The sequence below is a fragment of the Orycteropus afer genome, unplaced genomic scaffold (genome assembly GCF_000298275.1).
Source record: "Orycteropus afer afer isolate SDZICR_OR568_19922 unplaced genomic scaffold, OryAfe1.0 scaffold00413, whole genome shotgun sequence".
In the NCBI taxonomy this organism is placed as follows: domain Eukaryota; kingdom Metazoa; phylum Chordata; class Mammalia; order Tubulidentata; family Orycteropodidae; genus Orycteropus; species Orycteropus afer.
In genome coordinates, this window is record NW_006922000.1 from 1,788,756 (window position 1) to 1,811,354 (window position 22,599).

Below are 22,599 nucleotides of genomic sequence, written 5' to 3' on the forward strand. Positions count from 1 at the left end.
AAAGAAATTTTAAAAATCACAGATCTAATTCCAGTCCCTCAGATTACACCTTCTTGAGCACAGCAGAGCTCCTGCACCCTTTGGTTAGATGCTCGCAACGGCTGAAAGCTTAAAACTACTGCCCGAAGGATGCCCCTCCACGGCTGGACAATATTTACACTTGATCTTCCTTAGACTTCTTTAGTCAAAACCAGCTGTGGATTCTGCTTTTTGCCCTAGTTGTGTCCTTGAGAGCCAGGAGAAATAAGTCCTTGCCCTTATTTTAGTCCTGACTGTGTGTTACCTAAAAGTCTTGGCTTGAAATATAATTTTGTCAACAGTACCAAGACTCCAAAGAAATGGAACTGCAAAATATCGTTTCTTTCCTATTGAACTTGTTTTCATAGAAATACAATGCTGGGGCTGAAGAGTCCGATAGCGCTCTGGTTGGCGGTCCACGGCATGCTCCTCCTGCCTGAGCCCAGGTGTCCTGGGCCTCTCCTGCACAGCACTAATGACACCGGAAGGGACCTGGCGCCTAGGCTGCCAGCTTCGCACACTCTCACACACAAGAGTTTGTGTGACGCAGTCACAGCCACAGCCTCAGTATGGTGCCTGCATCGCAGTGTTTTTTTTTTTTTTAAATAAATGATTGAAATCATTAGAGGATGATTGACTCATGAACATAAGCTTACACACACAAATCAGGGGCTCGGGATGAAGAGAAACAGCCCCCAGCACCTGTCCATCATGAGAATAACAGCTACCATTCAAAATTCTATTTTAAAATGTATTACATTTCAAGTGCCTAGAAACTATTTTTTTTTTCTTCTGTTTTCTTTTTGGAATCAGTTCAGTGACTCTGAGTGTCTGGGGAGGGCAAGCTGTCCAGGGACACTACGTTGCCTAGTTCCTGTTTTTAGGTTTCTCATAAAACCGTGGGAGACAGGCTAATTAGAGTCCCAGTAGTGGTATAAAACTTAACTACTCCAGTCATCCAGATGACATCAAGGGGCATGCCAGTTACACTACTGGATGTGGAAGAAGCAACCATGTTGTGTCCTCTCGTGGTGTGACCAAATGGAAATTTGCTCAACCGTGGTGTTGGCAAAGGATATGGAAGATATCGTGGACTAGCAGAAGAACAAACCGGTCATTCTTAGAAGAAAAGCAACAGGAGCACTCCTCAGAAGTGAGGACAGCAAGGCTTCGGCTCGCTTCCTTTGGACTCTTTGTCAGGAAGGGCCAATTGCCAGAGAGGGACGTCACGTTTGGTCCAGGAGAGGGTCAGCGACAGCGAGGGAAAGTCAATGAGATGGACCGACCCCACAGCCACAACAAGAGACTCAAACACCCCTACAGTGAACAGAACACAGGACAGGACCACGCTTTGTTCCGTTTTATAGAAGGCCGCTATGAGCTGGGGCCCTCCTAACAGCAACGTACAACAGCACTTGGTGAGTTCCTTCTCAGAATCAGGCTTGTCTTGATTCTGTAAGATGCCCAAGGTCAATGGACGTCAATTTGTCCTTTGGGCAAAATGGGTACTTGTCCCAGGGGCTAATTTCATATTGAGCATACTATGTGGGGAAGATTTTGGCAGCGACGCACCCAGTGGCCATGACTTGGAATCAAGTCGACAGCAACTAACAACAGCATGATGGGATTACTGAAGGTGGCGGCAGAAAGTCCAGAAGCGGGACTATCGACACAGCCAGGAATGCAGAGGAACAGGGAAGAGTGATGGCTGGGATTGGGAACACGGCAGGGGTGGGGCCAGTCAGAGGCACATCACAGAGAGAACTGCAGGATGCATAATCACTTCCATCTGGAGTCCTGAGAATGCTAAGAGCGAAGAGATTCAGAGCTGGTTCTTTTAAGAACTGGTGTGCACAAACCACTATACATTAAATAAATGCTAAAGAGTCACCAGGCAGCTCTCTAATGTATCAGATATTCTTCAACTAATAAATTACACTTTTTCCCCTAAAATGAAAACCATCTATTTAAGTAGAGCAACTCATAGTTTTACTTGACGGTTATGATGAGACATTTCAACAAAGATCTATTTTTATTTTTAAACCACATAATTGAATAAAATCTCATGCTGTTCCCAGTGATTTCATTAGCTACTCCTGCTGGAAGGAAGCCAAGCTCTCGGATTCCACACCCCATCCAACCCACTACCACCTTCCTGGAAGTAGTTTGCTCTAATTAAATATCGTTAGGCAACCTACTGAGTGTTAGCCTTGTAAACCCAAGCCTGTAAAACAGTGGAAGCATCAAAGAGAAAGGAAGGCAGGCAGACAGGTCTCTGGGCTAATGCAGGATTCATGTGACATGGAAAGCAACAGACAGAATCCCAAGACCTCTTGGTTGCGGGTATTATGTGACACAAGCAATAGCCAGTGTCATGTGTCCTTCTAAGTGCTGCGAAGATAGAACCAAGCTTAGTAGCAGCAGAAATAACAAAAATAAATTACAATTCTCTGTTTATCTTTGCCTGTAGGGATTAACTGCACAAATAAAACACCAAACCCACTGCCATCGGGTTGATTCCAACTCACAGCAACCCCCATTGGGTTTCCAAGTCTGTACATCTTTATGGAAGTAGATTGTCCCATTTCCTTCCACAGAGAGGCTGGTGGGTTTGAACCATCAACCTTCTGGTTAGTGTCAAATGTCTTCCGCACTATACCACCAGAGCTCCTGCAACTACACATATGTTGTTGTTGTTGTTGTTATGTGCCATCGAGTCGGACCCGACTCATAGCGACCCCTCCTTGGGTTTCCGAGGCAGTATCACTATGGAAGTAGGTTGCCCCATCTTCTTTCAGAGGAGTGGCTGGTGGGTTTGAACCGCCAGCCTTCTGGTTAGCAGTCAAGTGCCTTAGCCACTATGCTACCTACACATATACAAGTGATTAACATGCTTTTAGAACGTTTTCTTTTTTTTAAACCTGCAAAATGTATGTGTGTATGGTGCAATATATGCGCACACACACACACAGATCTGTATAGAAATAAATACATCTCTCCCCTGACAGGCTTGTTGATATTCATATTCTGAAATGGCTTACAACATTCCTACTTCTGAAAGGGCTTACAAGCAGCAGTGGGTGTATGTCACTGTTCATCTCTGAGAGGGGTGTGACCACACAGGTGACACCCAGATTTTGAGTTTGATGTTCACCGTGATATTCAAACTTTTTTATTAAAAGCATGTGTTACTCTTATGGTCAAAACAAAAGTCTAAACATTAAATATAATTGCGGTGTCATGGGATGAAGTGACTCCGCCACATTCTCTAAGACAGGGAGAGGAGGCTAGTGAAGAAATGTTAACCGTCCTTTAGGCAAAGGAACGGTCACGACCCCTCCTTGGGTTTCCGAGGCAGTATCACTATGGAAGTAGATTGCCCAGTCTTCCTTCTGAGGAGTGGCTGGTGGGTTTGAACCACCAGCCTTCCGGTTAGCAGTCAAGTGCCTTAGGCACTAGGCCACCAGAGCTCCCAAAGGAACCGTTGCAGGCTCAAATGAAATTAACCCCCTATTGGGACTCTCACAGCAAAAGGAGGCCCGCCTGAGCCCTAAAGCCAGCACGAGGAAGGGAAGTGGAGCGGTGGGGGAGATGGAGCTGTCTGGCCTATGTCACTAATAAGTGACAGCTATACTTGTCAGCGAACTTCTCTGGTTCAGAAACTGCATGGGTTTTAGGTTCTCACCAGCACAGAGGTACGGCTTTCCCCCGCTATCCGAAAGCAGTCTTCCTATGAAATCTTGAAAAGAAGCTATGACCATTCATATATATGGGAGACATTTGTGGACGTTCCCAGACCCCCCAAAATAACGTACCAGTCATACCATATAACACATGAGCCCTAAAGCACCACTAGCGTATAGAGATCTCAGAGCCGGTTCAGTGGCCTGATGCTGAGATGCTGAGGGTACCTCCCGGGCAAGGGCCTTGTCGGTGCCACTCACGGCTCGGGGTCTGCGCAGCCTCCTAGACCGCTTGCTGCAGAGCACACACCGGATGCTAACTCGCTTTTCGCAAAAGAGAAGATCCTCTTGGGATTTCTTTCTGTTAGTGCAAACGGGAACTAATGTAGGTCTTTCATAAAAGCAAAATGGCATAAAGGGAACTTTCAAAAAGTGGAGGGACACCTGGAATCGGAAATCTGAAAGCCAAGCTCCCCGCCGGGCTGTTTGTCTCCTTGGCTCTCTTCAGGTCTCTGTGAAGGTCTTGAACGTGGCCCAGATCAGCCGACCTGGGTTCTATGTCACTGAAGTGTCATACTGGACTATAGGGCTGCAACCGTGACTTGCGTTAAGGTTGCATGCTGCTGTCTTTTAATGCCTCTCCGGACCTCATCCCTCCACTAACCTGATCTACAAATGGAATCCCAGGGCAGACTGCACCCGACAGGAAGCTGCTGTCGCGAGGCAAACGCAGAGGGACGCTGGCCCAGCCAGCCACAGCTTGGGAAGCTGCCTCAGAGGTTTCTCACAAAAAAAAAAATCTTTCTGGAACAGAGTTATGCCTTTCCCTTTAAGTCACGTGGGTGTTCAGGCCAGGACCAGCCCCTCTGCTTCAATACCTGCGGATGGCCCGTTAGCGGGGAGGCAGCCTAGGAAGCTGAGCGGAAACTCCTGGAGGACGTGGCCTTCTCGCTTTCGGAAGCCCAGGACCGGCACACACAGCGACCTATTAAAAGAAAGGCTTCAGGAGGTAGATTTCCCATCTAAACCATTAAAAATGGACTCTTCTGTTCACTTTGGATGCTCTTTTTCTGGAAAGCCCAAGTCTCTGGGGCCGTTTGGTTTTTCAAAGCAGTATTTGCCTTGGCCATGCGTCACCCCTATCAGTAACATAGGATCGTAATGACTTAGTATTTATTTGAGGGGGCAGGTAGAATGACTTCCAAGTGCACCAGGGCCCCTCCAGTAGTCAGAACCTCATCTATTTTCATACCAGGGATTTGCTTTTGACTCCAGTTGGAGCTCTTTGAGTTGGCACAGGGCCGCCTGTATCCTTAGCTTTCTCTGGGCTGCTCTAAGGCAGGCCCAGAGAAATCTGAGATCCTAGTTAGTGAAAATAGGGTCCTTCATTCCAGCAGGGGCAGCTGGGTAACCATCCGCTTGGCCAAGCGTTTGGCTCACTCAGGGTGCTGGAAGGTATCATTCAAAGCCAGGGTCCAGGCTGCTCCAGGGATTATGTTATATTCCTGTCATCACAACATCTCCCCAATAGTCCAACCAACTGGAAAAACCCCAGCAGAAGCACAGTGATTAAGTTCTCCCGGAGCATATTTTTTTCCCAACTTCTGGGAACAATCTACTGCAGTCCCTCCTTCCTTTGCCATAAAATCCCAAAGATGCTTCCATTTTTTGGGACTGGTCTATGGAAACCAATTACCACCACCAACCCATGCTCCCACAGCTGGAAAGGACGCCAACAATCTGATGCTGAAATGACTGTGGGGAAGACTGTGCTCATACAATCCCATCCCCCCAGAGGCCAGTCCTACGCAAAGCTGTGTTATCACTGCCATCCTGTCAGAATGATGAGATGTGACCAAATGTGATTCGGACAAGCAATGTGTCCCCACCGGACCTTTAAATTAAATGGAGACAAAGGGCCACACACGTTCACATGCAGAAATGCGAGGGAAGCACTTTGCTCGCGTCCAAGAGCAAATGGACGGAAGCTCGGGAGACGTCACAGTCGGCCGGAAGCAAACCCCTGAAACACCCACTTTTATTTCTGACTTGAACCCAAGTGAAGTAGGCATTGTGACAAAGAGTTAGAGGATGCTTCTTCTGGTATTTTCGTTCTCACGGAGTGTCCAGTAGAGGTCCCAGCAAGTGCCATCTGGTGTCTGTCAGCACCAAAAGTCACGACGGTACCACCGGCTCAGACCATGGTGATCTGCACTCAGGTCTCGCTGACAGGGGAAAAGGAAACAGAGAAGAACTGGAGAGTACCCCATGCACGGGAAAGGAGGCTACAGTGGTGTCAGAGACGGCCTTGGTACCTGGCAAGTAGTCTGCTGAGGCATCCATCAGAAAGACCTAGGTATTTTGGAGATCGGCAGTGACGCTCGTTAAACAAGGCTTTGTCCTCGGGACAAGACTTTCTTGGAGTGATGAAAACCAAAAACTGGGCAGGCAAACCTAAAACAGGCCCCTCTGACCACTGCCTGCAAGTCAGGCTTCATAGCCTCTGGTTAGCACTGCGGCAGCTGAGTTCTCGAATGTGTTATCCTGACAGATGTTGCTACTTCTGCTTTTGCTTTTCCTTTTCTCCCTTGAACAAGTCTAGACGTAAACGCTGTGACAGCAGCCCATTTGCTGTGACCAGTCTCCACACATACTTTTCCGTTCTGCCACTGAAACGGTTCTTCACGTCGAGCTGTGCTGCCAACTCGCCGTGGGCTTTCATTGAAGCCAGTGCGCCTGTCTACCGCAGCACAGGGAAAGGGTGGCTGCACACAGGCAGGACTGAGCTGTGTAAACAGCCCAAGCTGGACCAGTCCCTCAGGGCTGCCAGCGAGTGACAGCCCAGCCGCATGGGCCAGCCCCTGGGTGACCTCTCGAGGCACCTCAGAGCACAGACAACTCCCAGCCACCTCACCATACCTCAGAGATACAGCACATGACAAGTTGACATTATCCACGTGGCACTTCCCAGCTCCTCAATAATGAAAAGGGAAGAGGGAGGGACATGCAAAAGGTCTCTAAGGAGTCTTGATGTATTTACTCTTAGAAATGGAAGTGGATTTACAGTTCTGGTTTTGCTGTTTCCGCAGGCTATCTGGAGGGTTTCCAAAGACCTTCAGACAACATTGTGGTCTTCAAAGATGGAACGGAAAGAGAACAGGTAACACTGTATTCTTAAAATGGGTGGGTAGTTACAGCAGATCTGTGTGGTGGGAGGGGAAGACGGGTGCAGTGTGGGAGGAGGGAGCAGTGCCATTTATCCGGACAGCCTCTGAATCTTTAAGAGAAGTTATACAGGTGAACACAGAAGTTCATGCTACTTGCTGGAAGCAGTAGGATCAAATTTTGTGGACACTGTTGCCCACACATCTCCAGGTATCCTGCCTCATCCTCAATGGGCTATCATGTTCTGTTGTCCATCTTGGCAGCCCTTGAACTGGTGGCCTGGTCTCAGATTCTTGCAGGAGAGAGACAGATACATGGATTCCATCAGCTTCTTCCAGGGGAGTTGCCCAGTGGCTGGGAGGGCACAGGTGATACGCTTGCTCAGGTGCTCTTTGCCCATCTACCAGGGTCAAACGGCAGTTTCCAGGTCCTCATGGCCAATGATCTTATAGTTCTGATGGCTTTCTAGGTAAGCAGCCAAATCCAGGTCCCCAGCCTGCTGTGCTCGATCTTGAGCAGTCTTACCCTATAGGTAACGGTACAAAGGACAGACACAAACACTTGGGGTGAGATACCAAAACCAGAAAGAAGAATCACAGAAACATTGCTACTCAAAGAGGACCTGCTAGTAAGGTCTTTCCTCCTTTAGTGTTCAGAGCTTCCAAGGCTCTTCCAAATCCATTCTCTTATATAATCTTCACATCAAACCTGTGAGATGGGCACCTTAAAGAGGAAGACACTAACCTTTTTGGCAGATGGGGTTCACCAAGTCTACCTGAGTACCCAGGAGGAAACAGGGATCCTCCACACACATAACAACAACAACAACAAAAAAAACCATGTTCTGGGACCCATGGCCTTTTATGGGCAAAGGTGGGATGTTGTTGTTGTTGTTATTTGCCGTCGAGTCGGCCCCGACTCATATCGACCCCTCCTTGGGTTTCCGAGGCAGTATCACTACGGAAGTAGGATTGCCCAACCTTCCTTCCAAGGAGTGGCTGGTGGGTTTGAACCGCCAGCCTTCTGGTTAGCAGTCAAGTGCCTTAGCCACTATGCTACCAGAGCTCCCTAAAGAGCACCTATCCCAAAGGTGGGATAGGAGGCACTAAATAGAAAATTAGGGAAGCAGTTACTGGGATTGCTGGTTTACCACTCTATTTTATCAAACTTAAGGAACTCTGATGGGGTAGTGGTTAAGGCATTTGGCTGCTAACCAAAAGGCCCGTGGTTCAAACCCACTAGCTGCTCCACAGAGGAAAGATGAGGTGGTCTGCTTCTGTGAGGATTTACAGCCTTGGAAACCCTGTGGGGGTCGCCATGAGTCGGAATCCATCTGATGGCAGTGAGTTTAGTTACTGCGGTTTTACCAAACTTGGAAGCAACAAACACTAAGAGGAAGGAGCAGACATGAAAGTACAGAGGGTCTTCGTGCTTGAGTCAAGGTTGTAAGTGAAGAGCTCCCCAAGGTACAGCTACTCATCTCTCCACAAAGTGGGTTTTGTGACTACAAAAGTGATGAATGTTAATTTTAAAAATCTTGGCAAAGTAGTAAGGTATAAAGATTTACCTAAAAAATCACCAGTAAGTGCACCAAAATAAGATAATCACTGCTAAGTGCTATGGAGTAACTGGCTGATCTTTTTCTATACTTCTCTGCATAATTACTTTACAGAAATAAAACTCTATTGTACTTATAAAACCTGCTTTCCTTCCTTAATCCCAGGCCATAAACTTTTCTCCATCAGTAACTATTCTTTCACATCACTGTTTCAGGTGACTACCTAATCTCCCGCAGTCTATTAGTTCAGCTCGTGTTGGACATAAAAATTGGCTCAATTTTTCAACATTTATATAAAGCTATATGTGCATTAGAACCTATGTATATGCTTGTGTACATGTATGTGTGTATATCCATCGATCTATCTATCTACATACATCTACATAAAAACACCCACATTTCTCTCTATAGATTGAAGGATCAATAGATAAATATTTTCCCCAGAGGAAGGAGTTCCTGGATAGTAATAAAATTAAATACTGGACTACTTACCGCAGGGTTGGAGGTTTGAAACTACCCAGAAAGTAAGGGCTGGCCATCTGCTCCCAAAAGTCCGCAGCATTGGAAGCCCTATGCAGTGCAGCATACTCTACACAGATGGGGTCGGAATTGACTCAATGGCAGCTAACAACGACATTCAAACCAAACCAAAGCATTACCGTCGTGTCCATTTCTATTCACGGTGATGTGTGTCACAGAGTCCACGAGGTTTTCTTGATTGTGAGCAAGATCATTAGACCCTTCTTCCTCAGTACCCCTGGGTGGGTTCAAACCACCAACCTTTCAGTCAGTAGCCAAAAGCAAACCATCTGCCCCACCCAGGGACCTCTACTTAAAGATGTACAGTGTATCTGGACACACATTTGCACACAGACTGGGGATCTTATACGTGAGGCCAATGAAAAGAAGTCGGCAGCAGCAAGAGGGAGGGGCTGCATTCTTCTGAGCACTTGTTGTTGTTGTTGTTACGTGCCGTCGAGTCGGACCCAGCTCATAGCAACCCCTCCTTGGGTTTCCGAGGCAGTATCTCTACGGAAGTAGATTGCCCTACCTTCCTTCCGAGGAGCGGCTGATGGGTTTGAACGGCCAGCCTTCTGGTCAGCAGTCGAGGGCATTGTGCACTACACTACCAGAGCTCCTCTGAGTACTTGTAGGTACTGCTTATCGTTGCTTGACTCTGTGATTCTCATTCAGTGTTGTAGTTTTATTTATTTAAAAAGTGGTATTAAGTTGCAGAAGCTCTGATCATGCAGTGGTTAAAGCACTTGGCTGCTAAACAAAAGGTTGGTGGTTCAAACCCACCAGCCGCTCCACAGAAGAAAGACGAAGCAGTCTGCTTCCGTAAAGATTGACAGCTTTGGAAATCCTATGGGGCAGTTCTACTCTGTCCTCTAGGGGCGCTGTGAGTCAGAATTGACTCCAGGGCAGCCCGTTTGGTTTGGGCTTTGCTTCTGTGAAGACTGACAGCCTTGGAAACCCTCTGGGAGGAGTTCTACTCCGTCCTATAGGCTCACTCTGAGTCGGAAGCGACTTGATGGAAGTGGATTTTTCATAAAATTGTAAGGAAATGGGTAGAGGCATGATCATTATACTAAGGAAATAGCTCCAGGCACAAATGCAAATGAATTTTACAAAAATTATGAAGGACTTCTCAGCTCCCATCTGTGGTATCTCTGTGGATTCTACTGACCTCAGGGAGCTGGCTCCCCAGGAACCAACAGTATGTGGGACAGAGGATAAAAGGGGAGTGCAACTGAGGCTCTGGGCTCTTTTATGAAAATGTTACTGAAGCAGAGTCTAACGGTTTCAAACCACTACTTAACATTCCTGTAGTAGTTTTTATTTAGCTTGTCTACAGTTTTAGGAGGCTGTCTTCCTTTTACCTCAATAACAATGAAGCATGAATTTAAGGCTTCAAACATTCACAGAGGTGGATGGGGGGGGGCCTTGAAGTTTTTTTTGGGGGGGGTTTTTTTAAGGAACTGGCCACTAGCAAAAGAAATCCACAGGATAGTGCTTCTCCCTAGATTATTCCAGAAGATCTAGTCTGTTGACAACATTCAGATTCATCGTCCATGCAATTAAAGAACCGTAAAACTAAAGGTTCCCTAAAAAGAATGATGCACAGCTGTCTGGCTGAATATGGAAAGATCTCTAGAACAGGGTGCTGGGTGAAAGGTGAGGTTTTACAATAGCGTATACAGAGTGACTTCATCTACCTAAGGAAATGGTTAAAGAAAAACAGACACAGCCCAAGTGAAGAGAGATCATTAAAATGGTAACTAGTCACGTCTGGACTGTGGGATTTCCAGTGATTTTTACTTGTCTTGCATTTTGCTGTGTGGTTAGAGTTTTCTCCATGGGAATGCACGAGGCTTATAATCATAAACAAAATAAAGTGATTTTGCAGTTTGAAAGAACAGCACGTGCACACACAACACAAACAGGAGGGGATCTCAAAGAACACTGAGGCCCTTGCTCGGGCGCAGAAAATAAGAGAGACACGAGGCGTGCCCAGTGCCAAGGGTCAGGGGCAGAGCTGGCTCAGGAGCCAAGAGACCTGGCCCCTGTCTTTCTTGTCCTTTTTTCTCAAGCTGCTCCTTCTCTTTCTTTTCATGCTTTGAGTTGATGAAAGACCATTTGTTCATCTGGCAAAGAGGTGGGTGAACGACTTCAGCCAGGCCAATTCCACACCACCCCATGGCCTCCACTGATCCTGCCTAAGATGTTTGTGTTTCCCAAACAGTTAATCAGTGACCCATCTGAGTGTGAACATCAGCCGGGGAGAGTGTTCACACTGAGTAATTATCTGCCACTTGAAATTCCAGCTGCCTTCGAGTCGATTCCAACTCACGGTAACCCCCCACATGTCATAATAGCACTGTGGTCTGTAGGGCATTCAGTGACCCTCTGCGTGTCACAATACAACTGTGGTCTGTAGGGTGTTCAGCGGCTGCTTTTTCAGAAGGAGGTTGCCAGGCCCGTATTTTGAAAGGTCTCTGGGTGCACCACTCAGGGGGGGCCACCTGAAATAGTAGACACATCAGCTAGCCAGTCACTTAACTTAGAAACCAGCAACCAGCTTAAGTGGGCCTTGGGAGCCAGGGACCACCGTCAGAGTGCTGGATGCGGGTAGGTTGCCAGGGAACGGAGAAGCCGTAATGCAGCTGGCTCAGAAGTGACCACTGAGAGTCCACGTGGGATAATGTTTCACAAAGTGTGAGGCAATCCTAGGGTTAAAATGCCCCTAGGCAGGTTCTCATCATGTAACTAATCTAATGAACTTAAGTCATTAATTAGGCTTTAAGTCATTTATCTAGGTTCCAAAGTTGGATTAATTGGTACCTGCTTAATTAAGTTCCCATCAATATATCAAATTCCCCTCTACAGTTAAGTGATGTGTCCTCTCTTGAAGTTGACCCAGCACGCTGTGCAATGTTCACAGCTTATCCAAGACCCTCAACAGGGTTGATGTGCTGTTCACCTTCTCTCTCTCTGCCCGTATGTGTGTATTTCAGTCTGCCTGTCCTCCCTCTCGTGGGCTGCAGTCCTAAGTCAGCTCACTCCTCCTGCCCTCCCTTTTCTCATGCAGTATCTCACGGAGCAGCCATCCTAAGCACACTTCCTTTAGACGCCTCACCTCCACCTGTTGGCTCACCCTGATTCAGGTTGGCATATGTGCCCCTGACTGTTTCTGGCCCCACTGCTGTCCTAGTAAACCATTAACAGACTTTGAATCCAGATTCATGTCACTTTTGCTGTAGAGAAACCAACCACACTCCAGCCACGTTGCAATACCTACCACCATGAGCCAATACTACAGATCATACAAACCACAAGTGAAACTCAACCTCGTTCCTCTGTGGTCACGGTTCATCCTGCTGGGGCAGTGGGGTGGCCTGCCACCAACGAGAACTGACCAGTTCACACAACCCTGGATTAGGGTCCTAAAGCTGAGGTTGGGGCTCAGCTCTTGTAACAGGGGCATGTTTAACTTACTGTAGGTTTCAGTTCCTGCTTCTGTGAATAAGGATAGCAATTCCTGCCTTGCCTAAATTCTGGGCTTAATTTGGAAAACAACAAATAGGAAAACATATTAAAGAAATCCTTTAAAAACAAAAACAAGAAAAAAAAAACAAACATAAACATATGGGATTGAAAATCATAACTACCTCAAGGCCAGGGCTTCCAACCTGTGAGACAATCAGTAAATCCTTTGATCCCAAATATGTTGTTGTTGTTGTTGTTATGTGCCATCGAATCGGACCCGACTCATAGCAACCCCTCCTTGGGTTTCTGAGGCAGTATCACTACAGAAGTAGATCGCCCCATCTTCCTTCCGAGGAGTGGCTGGTGGGTTTGAACCGCCAGCCTTCTGGTTAGCAGTCAAGTGCTTTGGGCACTATGCTACCAGAGCCCAAATATAGGCCCTTTAAATTGCAGACGTTAAACTACACTGGATTAAGGAGCTGTTGCGGGAGTGCCAAAGGAGCTTGTTGGTAACCAGGCCAGTGTTTTTTGAACACGGCACTCACCCCTTTCCTCCGGCTGGGCCTCACCTCACCTCACCACAATGTGTCTGCCGCCCACCCGAATGGGCCAGTAACGCAGTTGTGTTAATTCCAATTCATGGCGACCCCATGTGTGTCAGTACAACTGTATCGCATTGGGTTTTCAATGGCTGCTATTTAGGTAGGTGGTCACCAGGCATCCCTTCCGCGGTGACCTAGGCTGGACCTGAACCTCCGACCTCTGTGGCAGCAGTAGAGCGAGCGTGGTAACCGTTCGCAGCACCGGGGATTCCTTCCCCCAGACGGGCTGCGGAAGGTCCCCAGGGCGGCACTTCAGAGTTCATAAAGCTGCACAGACAAGCACACCCCCTCCCTTTGTCCTATATGTTTAAACTGCAGTTTCTTTAAACGAAACACTTTTATTTTTTCCTCCTTTTTCCAAAGCCCCAGGCACTTCCCTGAGCACAGAAAGGCCGCCTTTGCCACCAACACAAGTGAAGGCGCTGCAGCCCACGAGGGGCCGGCGGGAGGATGTTTGTGCCGGCTGCCCAGTTACCTTGGAGTCGGTCTTTCTCAGGGATGCTCCCGCGTCCACCAGGAGCTGGCACACGGCCCGGTTCCGCTGGCAGGCGGCCTTGTGCAGCGCAGTCTCACCCCTAAATCAAAGACGGGATGGGAACGGGCTGTGTAGGGGGTGGGCGGCAGAGCGGGCAGGGAGGGGTGAGGGTCTGCATCACACCCGAGCTGAGGCGCTAGTTCCTCCACCCTTCCCGTCCTCTGCCCTAAACCTTGGCCACCATGACCTCCTTGGAGGGGGAGGGGCTCGAGAGGAGCCTTGCCTCAGCTATCATCTAACTATGACATGTGCTGTCAATTTTGTTTCTGTGGTTGATTTGTGACTTGGGACAGCCCAGGTGTTAGAGGGTTTTCTTGACTGTAATCATTATAGAAACAGATTGCCAGGCCTTTCTTCCTCAGTGCCTACGGGTGGGTTCGAACAGCAACCTTTCGGTTACTGTTTGCGCCACCCAGGGAGCTTTAACTGGGTCTCTGACCCCAGCCTCTTTTCTAAGCAGTGCTGGTGACTGGGCCTAGTGGCTTTTTCAACAACTTCTGTTTGGGGTAGGTAATGCATGGCTGCGCTATTAAATAGGCGGGCTACCGAGCAATTCTGTGTGAGTGTTCATCTGGGCAGAGCCTCAGGGGTCTCCAAGGAAGGCCACAGGGAAAGGGGATAAGAACCAAAGGCCCTGGACATGGAATTGCCACATGTTAGACATCTGTGCCCAGCTTGGAGGGGCTATTCTGGGAGCCCAACTTCACAGACCCAGGCCGACACCGGCTCCATCCACCTGGAGTCTCTGTGAGTGGCAGGTAGGGGAGGGCAACCACAGAGAGTATGGAGGAGCCAGAGTCTCGGGGTGAGTCCAGGACCAAAGACTCATCCTGGGGCCATGAGTCCACTGCAGAGGTCCCAGTTACCCAGGTGGGAAGGGAGCTGGGGAAATAGGTCCCATACCACCCAGGATGCACAGGGAGGAGAGCGTGTCGATTCTGAGCCTCCGTGTGAAAAGACTCACGCAACATCAAACGCAGTCCTTAGAAAAGGCAAACTGAGGTCAGAGACGGCACCTTCACAACCTGGCCAATAGCACATGCCGGCAGGGGGCCAGCTGTGAGTAGCCAGAACAGTTCCTTTCACGTCTGGTTCCCATGGCCCTCTATCCTGTTCCTTCTTGCTTTTCCTCCTCTCTGCTTACCCCCACCCATCCTTATCCCTAATCATCATTTCGTTGATATCCTCATGGGGTTCTGGTTATTCATTTAGCATCTCTTTGTTCGTGTTTTGGGAGTGGTAGCTACCTCACTGCCCTAAGAATAAGAAGCTGAAAGCAAACATTATCATTAGGGGACAGTCCTCAAGCCAACAACTTTCTCAACCAGGATTCCTCCTCTGAACCACAGAAGACAGGAGATGACTGGAGTAACGGCCTCGGTTCTCCCATGGTGGCACTTAACATGCTCCTTTCTAGATGCAGCAGCCGATGGATCCCTGAGGGCTTCAGGGTTCCATTCTCTCCTGGAACCCCACTTGAGAAAGAGGGAATGTGGTGGGTAAATAAAAGGTCATTTCATTTCCTTAGGCTTTTCATGCATACAAGAGGCTCCAGTGCAGAGGCACTAAGTGATTGACAGTGATGGTGGTGCACTGGTGATCGGGCCATCCATTACCACCTTTCACTGGGCAGTTTCCGACTGAGAAGATGAGCCCTGCACAGGTATAAATACAGGGGGACATGGACTCCTAATCCCTTCATTGAAACCGCCTCTCATGGACCCTGGAATTTCCTTCTTCTATGTAAGTCTTGAAGAAAACAATCAAGACTACGGAAAGTGTGTTAACACTCACGTTTCGCTGTCGGCCATATCCAGTAACTCAGAAGGCCCTAAAGGAGAAGAAAATAAGACGTCCATCAAAAAAAAGTCCGAAAAATGTACCATGGACAGAAAAGGTACAGTCACAGGGTTAAAATGCCTTGCAAAGCTGAATAAAAAAGTCATTTGGGGATAGGGATAATGAAACAGAAGAACCTGGCTCTTCCGCATTCCCTTCACCAGTTTCCCAATCACCACAAGCCAACGGCACAGGGCAGGACATGCAGAAGTATGATACGACCCCTGCCCCCAGGAGGCTTTCAATAGAACTAAAGAAATAAAAGTGATTGGAATAAAATAACTAAAGAATAAAGTAAGTGCTTAACTGGAGAGAGAGGACATCTTTGTTGCCTGGAGGATCTTGCCCCACTTTGCAGCTGCAGGCTGCTTAGGATGGGGTTAAAGCTACAAAGGGACAGAACTCATCTAGTTCAACCACTTACTTTAGAAATAGGCTAAAAGTCTATGTTTTATGAAACGTTTCTTCCACGACCAGGGAGAAATGCAATGCGTAAACTTCACGAGGAGCTGAAAGTTCTGTGAGTTTGCCCTTTCACGATGTTTTATTTGTTTATTGATGAATCCATGCAATTAATCAACACTGCTTGGGATGCCACCATCCCCCTCTGCACCACCGCTCTCCTTGCAGCCCTGCCAGCCTTCCCACCCTGTTCATCCTGAAGGCATCAGCCGAGACACACATCCTCCATACAGCCCCCCATGACCCGACCCCCCGATACCATATCCAACACCACCTTCAATGCTCCTTCATCTCGTGCTTTAACTCTGTTTTCATAATTGGGTCAGTCCTACAATTTATCACCCAGACATGTGGGATATACAGTCACCTTATTTATCATGACACTTGTGAAACCATATTAAAACCAGCTGGCGATTTCTCTCACCCCACTGGACCCCAGTAAATTCCTTGAAGTTTTCGTCTGTGCCTTGTCTACCACTGTTTCCTTCCTTGGTACTTGGCACAGTGTCTAAAACAAGGCAAATGCATCAATGTTGGAGTGAATGAATCAATAAATATGGTTGGAAGTGTCAAACATGGCTCTAGTTATTTAATATTTCACCATGAAAGAGTAAGAGTCATTTTCTTATCTTCAGAAATATAATTTTGGCCACTTGCTCTCTGTACTGCTGGATGTCTTCATCGTTAAATAGGTACTCATTTAGCAGGGGAAAAAGAGGTTCTTTCTAATCACCACGGTCATTGGGGGGAGCTCTGGTGGCACACTGCTTAAGGCATTTGACTGCTAACCAGAAGGCTGGTGGTTCAAACCCACCCCACTCCTCAGAAGGAACACTGGGCAATCTACTTTCGTAGTGATAACTCCTCGGAAACCCCAAGGAAGGAAGGGTCACTATGAGTCGGAATCAACTCGACAGCAGTGAGGGTTTTTTTTTTTTTTTCAGTTTTGCATGGTCATTGGGCAATGAGAAAATGGCTGAGATGTTATGGCCCCTTCACAACCCTGCAGTCATCCAAGAGCCAAGTCCTCTTTGTCTCCTCTCTTCCAATCCACTGCTTAGCCGAGTCTTCTCTCCTGGTTGTCCCACTGGAAAAACAGATCCCCTAGCAGATCTGCATCTGGAGTATGATGACCATGCCGAAACAGAAAAATAAAAAGATCTTCAATCATCTCAATTTCCAGGTTTTCAATTAATAGTATTTATTGCTAACTTCCAGTATTTAAACACTGAAGTTCACCATCTTCAGCTTGGAACTGTTGTTGTTGGGTGCCATTGCATCTATTCCAACTCCTAGAGACCCTTATGTGACAGAACAGAGCTGTCCCGGAGTGTTTCCTAGGCTGCAGTTCTTCTACACGGGCACCCAGACACTCCTTGAGCTTTTCCAGCTCTGAGAACTTTCCTTCCACAGTCTCCACCAGGAGCAGCCTTTCCACTTGTGACCACAGGTCTACATCCTACACTTTCTCTAAGACCATAGCGTCTGGAACGACCACACTGGACTGAATGAGCCTCTTCCTCTTCTGAATTTCCATAACACTCGTTTGCTTCTACCCTTGTGCTGTAAATTGACTTTTCGAATGTCTATCTTATCTTCTTCTTTTTTCTAAATTCCTTCAATGTAAGAATATTTTTACACTTTTTTTCTGTATCCCTCTAGCTCCTACCCAACATCAAGCATTTAATAAGGACTTGACTCATTCATTTTCCTCCATTCCTGTGAATCTAAGGAAACACAAGTGACAATCCCCATCCCAAACTGCAAAGCAGTGCAGTGAAGTGATTTGGAGTGATGGCTCTTGAGTACTGCCTTGGTTTAGAATTCCAGCTACTACACTTAGTAGATTGTGGACATGTTCCTTTAATCTCCCACTCCCTAGGCTGTTACGTATTTCAAGAGGGATTACTAATAGTTATACCTCATAGGGCTGTTGAGGTTCACAAGTCAGTACATGTAATGTGCTTGAAACAATGCCTGCACACCAGACACACTACTCCCAAAACCAAATCAAACTCACTACCATCGAGTGGATTCTGACTCACAGCAACTCCCATTGGGTTTCCAAGGCTGTAAATCTTTATGGAAGCAGACTGCCCCATCTTCCTTCCATGGAGTGGCTGGTGGGTTTGAATGAATGACATTTTGGTTAGCAGTCAAATGCCTTACCACTAAGCAGCCAGAGTTCCTTATATACACTGCTTAGAGTTTGGTATTATGAAGAATCCCATTCTCTGGCATGATACATCCAGTTAGACTATGAGATACTGGCATGTCAGGGAAGGGAGGGCTGTCAACAGTGTGCTTCACTCACACTCACATTTGAAGCCATTTGTTGACTCAAATGCTGTGTCCTAGAACTCAGCACTCCTAGCCTTTTCCACTGCTGACAGGAAATCCTTGATGAGATCAGAAGCATGAAGACCTACAGCACCAATGGTTCTTCTAAGGAGCTCCTTCCTTCCCAAGCCATTCATTTTGAAGGGAACCCCATCGACAGCCCAGCCTCAGTAGTAGTTCCGGTCTATCATTTCTGCTAATTGCACAAACATTTGGGCTGTGACATGTCATCCCCTCTCTTATCTGGTGCTATCTTCACTGCTCTTTGAGCGGCATCCATGGGGGCTTCATGGACCTCTAGGGCCCAAGCCTCCATGTAAGCCAGTGATGCTGAAGCCCATAAGCTCTGCTAAAATAGTAACCACTTGGCAATCCGTAGGTGGGGCAAGAAGAAGAAGGAGCTCCCTCCTCATGGTCTCAGACTGGAATTACTGCAAATACGGCCAGCCCAGACTCATCCGGGGCTGGTCATTGATTTTGTGACTTGGGAGTGTGTGTGGCTGCATATTATTCCTCTTCTCTCCCTGTAATGTCTGCAGCTCTGAGCCAGGGGGAGGATGGAAGCACCGATAGCCAAACAAGGGGTTCCTGCCCCTTGTAGTTGCTGTTGAGGGGCTCCGACTCCCGACAATGCCGCGTACAAGAGAACAAAGCGTTGCCCAGTCCAGTGGCATCTTCATAACTGCTGCTACGTTTGAACGCACTGTTGTAGCCACTGTGTCAGTCCACCCCAGTGAGGGTTTCCCTTGTTTCTGCTGGACCTCTACTTTACCGAGCACGGTGTCCCGTCCTCATGACTGATCTTTCCTGATGAACGTTCGGAGGAAGGGTCTTGGCCCCCCAGGGCTGCTGTAACAGATACACCTCAAGTCGATGGCTTAACAAACAAGCACTTATTCCTACAGCTCAGGAGGCTAGAAGTCCAAATTCAGAGGGCCAGCTGGAGGGGCTGGATGAAGGCCACTCAACCTTGGCCTTCAGCTCTACCTCTTATTCCAGGCCCACTGGAGCTGGAGGCTTCTCCTAACTCAGGCAACTGCTGCATGCTGAGGCTGGCAAATCCAGGGTTTGCAGGTAAAATGGTACAATTCCAAGACCGGCAGGCCACTAGTTCAAGTCCAAGAACAATCCCAAGACTGGCAGGCAACACAGCAGGCCAGATGACGACTCAGCCTAATGCAGGATCCAGATGTGCTCCAAAACTAGAGACCTTCCTCAAAGCTTCTCCATATAGACTGGAAGCAGCCACACCCTGAAGGCAACATTTAGCTGCTCACAGCAGATTCCACCATGGGGGTAATCACAATTTCAGCACCGGGAATAACCACATCCAGCTCTCCAGCCACTCAAAACCCCGGCCCAGCCAAGTTGCCACACCACCTGAACTACCACAGTCAGCGAGCTGAAGTCTTGTCCTCTTAGCTTCTAAGAACAGTCTTTATATTTCTTCTAAGACAGATTAGCTTGCTCTTCTGATAGTCAACGGTGTAGTCAGTATTCTTCACCACCACTATTCCAGTGCCTCAGCTCTCCTTTCTTATTTTCTCACTGTCATATGAAGGGAATGAAAAGCCCATGGCTTGGGTCAGGCACATCTTTGTCATCAAAGAGTCACTTTTTCTTTTAGAATCTTTTTTTTTTTTTTAATGAAATGGCATCACTTATTAGCAGCAACAGTTTTTGTTTGTTTGTTTGCTTGTTTGTTTTACTGTTGCCTGGTGAAAGTTTACAGAGCAAATTAATTTTCCATTCAACAATTTGCCCAGTGCAAATACATCATTTGATTTACTGACTGCTGCTTCTGCGACCACTGATTGTCGATCCAAGTAGAAAGAGGTCACAAATAGTTTCTTTTTTTTTTCTTCATTTATCACCTAGAGCTAGCTGTTATTAACCTGACAGGTTTTCTTCTTCTTCTTTTTTTTTTTTTTTTACCATAAAGCATGTAAGTACATTTGTAATGGGATCATAATGTAAGTAGCTTTAAGGCCTACGTTTCGTTTTGTCCACTTAGCTTTCTATCACCAACATTTTCTCCACAATGTTAAATATACTTCTGCCATTTTAAATTGCCAAATGACATTCCATATTTATTATTGGAGATGTAGGTTGTTGGCAGTTCTTTTGTTCTCATGTTTAAGGGAGCCCTCTTGCAGTTAAATGGGTGAACATCCATGATAACGTGACTAGAAGTGGGTGTGCTGGACCAAAAGGATGCGTGTTTTCAGCTCTTTCGTAAGTACACTCATGCACTACATAACGTCCATTCGGGCAAAGTCTGACCACATATACATCTGTGGTCCTATACAATTATAACAGAGTTCAGAAATCACCATGGAGAATGGGACATGGCGAACCAACAGTTTCCTGTGTGCAACATGTGCATTTCTCGTCTCTTGTACACAAAGCAATTGCGTTGCCAGGTGTATAACAGAACAGTACATATGTGGCCTATGACACACATGTTCTGACAGTCATGATACACGCCCATGTCACTGGCTGATGTATGTGCTGTACTGTCTTTCCATTTTAAAAGTTTACCATCCGACCACAGCATTCACTTTCATCCGACCACAGCATTTGCTTTGCCTCGTTGACAGCAGCATCCAACCTCTCGTATCTTGTGTCTAGACTGTTGTAGCGTCATCTTTCATCTTTGTGTTTAAATTTCTTTGGAAAACATTACCGTGAAGCACATCATAGCTCCCAAATGCAGCAAAACCAGTGCTAGTGACAGTAAGAGGCAAAGGAGAAGGATCGATTTGGAAGTAAAATAAAAGGTTATTAAACAGCACGAAGTGGAAAATCGGTGACCACTGTTGCTCATGAATCATGTATGTTGCTCTCAACAGTCACAACCATCCTCAAAAACAAAGAAAAAACCGTCCAAGCTGGTGAAGGAGCAGCACTGCTGAAAGCTGCCAGGCTAAGGAAAGTGCGAGAGGGACCTGCATCAGACGAGACGGAACTGCTAGACGTGGGTGGGGACCAAACACAGGAGCGAATCCCCCGCAGCCCCCTGATGGTCACTGCCAAGGCCTGAGGATCGTTTGAGATCCTTCAAGAAAAAGCAGGACCAGACTGCGCTGTGGTGTTCTCACGATGTCCAAGTCATGTAACATCCCATTTCACACAATGTGTCATGGACGTTCAGCAGCGACCCACGGCCAGGTTGACAAGCATCCCCTACCAGTGCTGGGCCAGTCTCTGCTCCCTCCAGGAGCAGAAGAGATTAATCCCCCCTGGAGACCTGCTTTTAATGGCTGTTGGTAGTTGCCTACTTGATTCATGGTGACCCCACGTGACAGAATAGAACTGGCCTCTAGGGTTTTCTAGGACATCAGGGGCCTTGATAGCACACCAGTCAATCACTTGGCTTCCAACCAAAAGGTCAGTAGTTTGAACGAGCTACTCTGTGGGAGAAAGATGTGGCACTTTGCTTCGGTGAAGATTACAGTTTGGAAACCCTATGGGCCGTTTCTCCTCTGTCCTGTAGGGTCACTATGAGTCAGCATTGACTCAATGCGTTGGTTGTGGTTGTAGACTTCACTGGGAACAGGTCACCAGGCCTTTCTCCCACAGAGCCTCTGGTGGCTTTGAGCCAACAACCCTGTGGTTAGCAGCTGAGCAGTTAACGGTTTACGCCATCAAGGCTCCCTCTTTTGACAGCACATGTTCTCCTCCTTTTTCTTTAGCCAGCCTTGGAATAACTGCGCTTGCACTGAGCTAGCAAGCAGGGGATGCAGAGGGGGACAGCAGAGGAGTAGGGATGAAATGCAGCCGGAGGCAAGGTGCTCCCTGGTACCTGCACGGACCCACGGGGAGAAGGGCCCATGCACCTGTGAAGAGCCTTACACGACTCAGTAGGTGGGTGTGAGGGTTCCCAAATCTGGGCGTACAGGAATAGTGTGGCACTAGCGGAGAGTGACCCTGTGCTGCTCACTAGCACTGGCGTCAGATTGGGAGGGGAGATGGACAGACAGACACAGACAATCAGCCAAGGCCACAACATGCTCTTGAAAAAAAGTACAAAAAAAAAAAAAAAAAAAGGATTTGTCATTTGGGGAGAGTAAATTTTCATCTCACCAATAAAGGAAAAAGGAGTAAAGGAGTCCTGGTGGCTCAGTGGTTAAGCACTCGGCCGCGGATGGGAAGGCTGCTGGTTTGGACTCACAGTCTCTCCGTGGGAAAGACCTGGTGACCTCCTTCCAGAAAGATGTCAGCCTGAAAATCCCGGGGGCAGTTCCACTCTGCCACATGGGGTCCTATGAGTCTGAGTTAACTCGATGGCTCCCCACCACAGGGCTACAAAGGGCAGATATTGATCTGTCATCGACCGGGGTCTTATCCAATTTGACAAGTTCCTCAAGCTCACTTCAGCCGTCCCCATCGGTGAAAGGGAGATAA

At 47.5% G+C, this 22,599-nt stretch overlaps 1 protein-coding gene across 1 annotated transcript in view; it reads right to left on the minus strand.

Moving 5' to 3' along the window:
• Nucleotides 1–7,275: 7,275 nt before the first annotated feature.
• DGKI (diacylglycerol kinase iota) overlaps nt 7,276–22,599 on the minus strand; it is a 380,807-nt gene continuing 365,483 nt past the window's right edge. The window contains exons 33-35 of the mRNA XM_042782691.1: nt 15,346–15,382; nt 13,492–13,591; nt 7,276–7,392 (exon numbers count right to left, since the gene is read on the minus strand). Of these exons, the coding sequence (XP_042638625.1) occupies nt 7,276–7,392; nt 13,492–13,591; nt 15,346–15,382 (254 nt within the window). The remainder of the gene's footprint in view (nt 7,393–13,491; nt 13,592–15,345; nt 15,383–22,599) is intronic.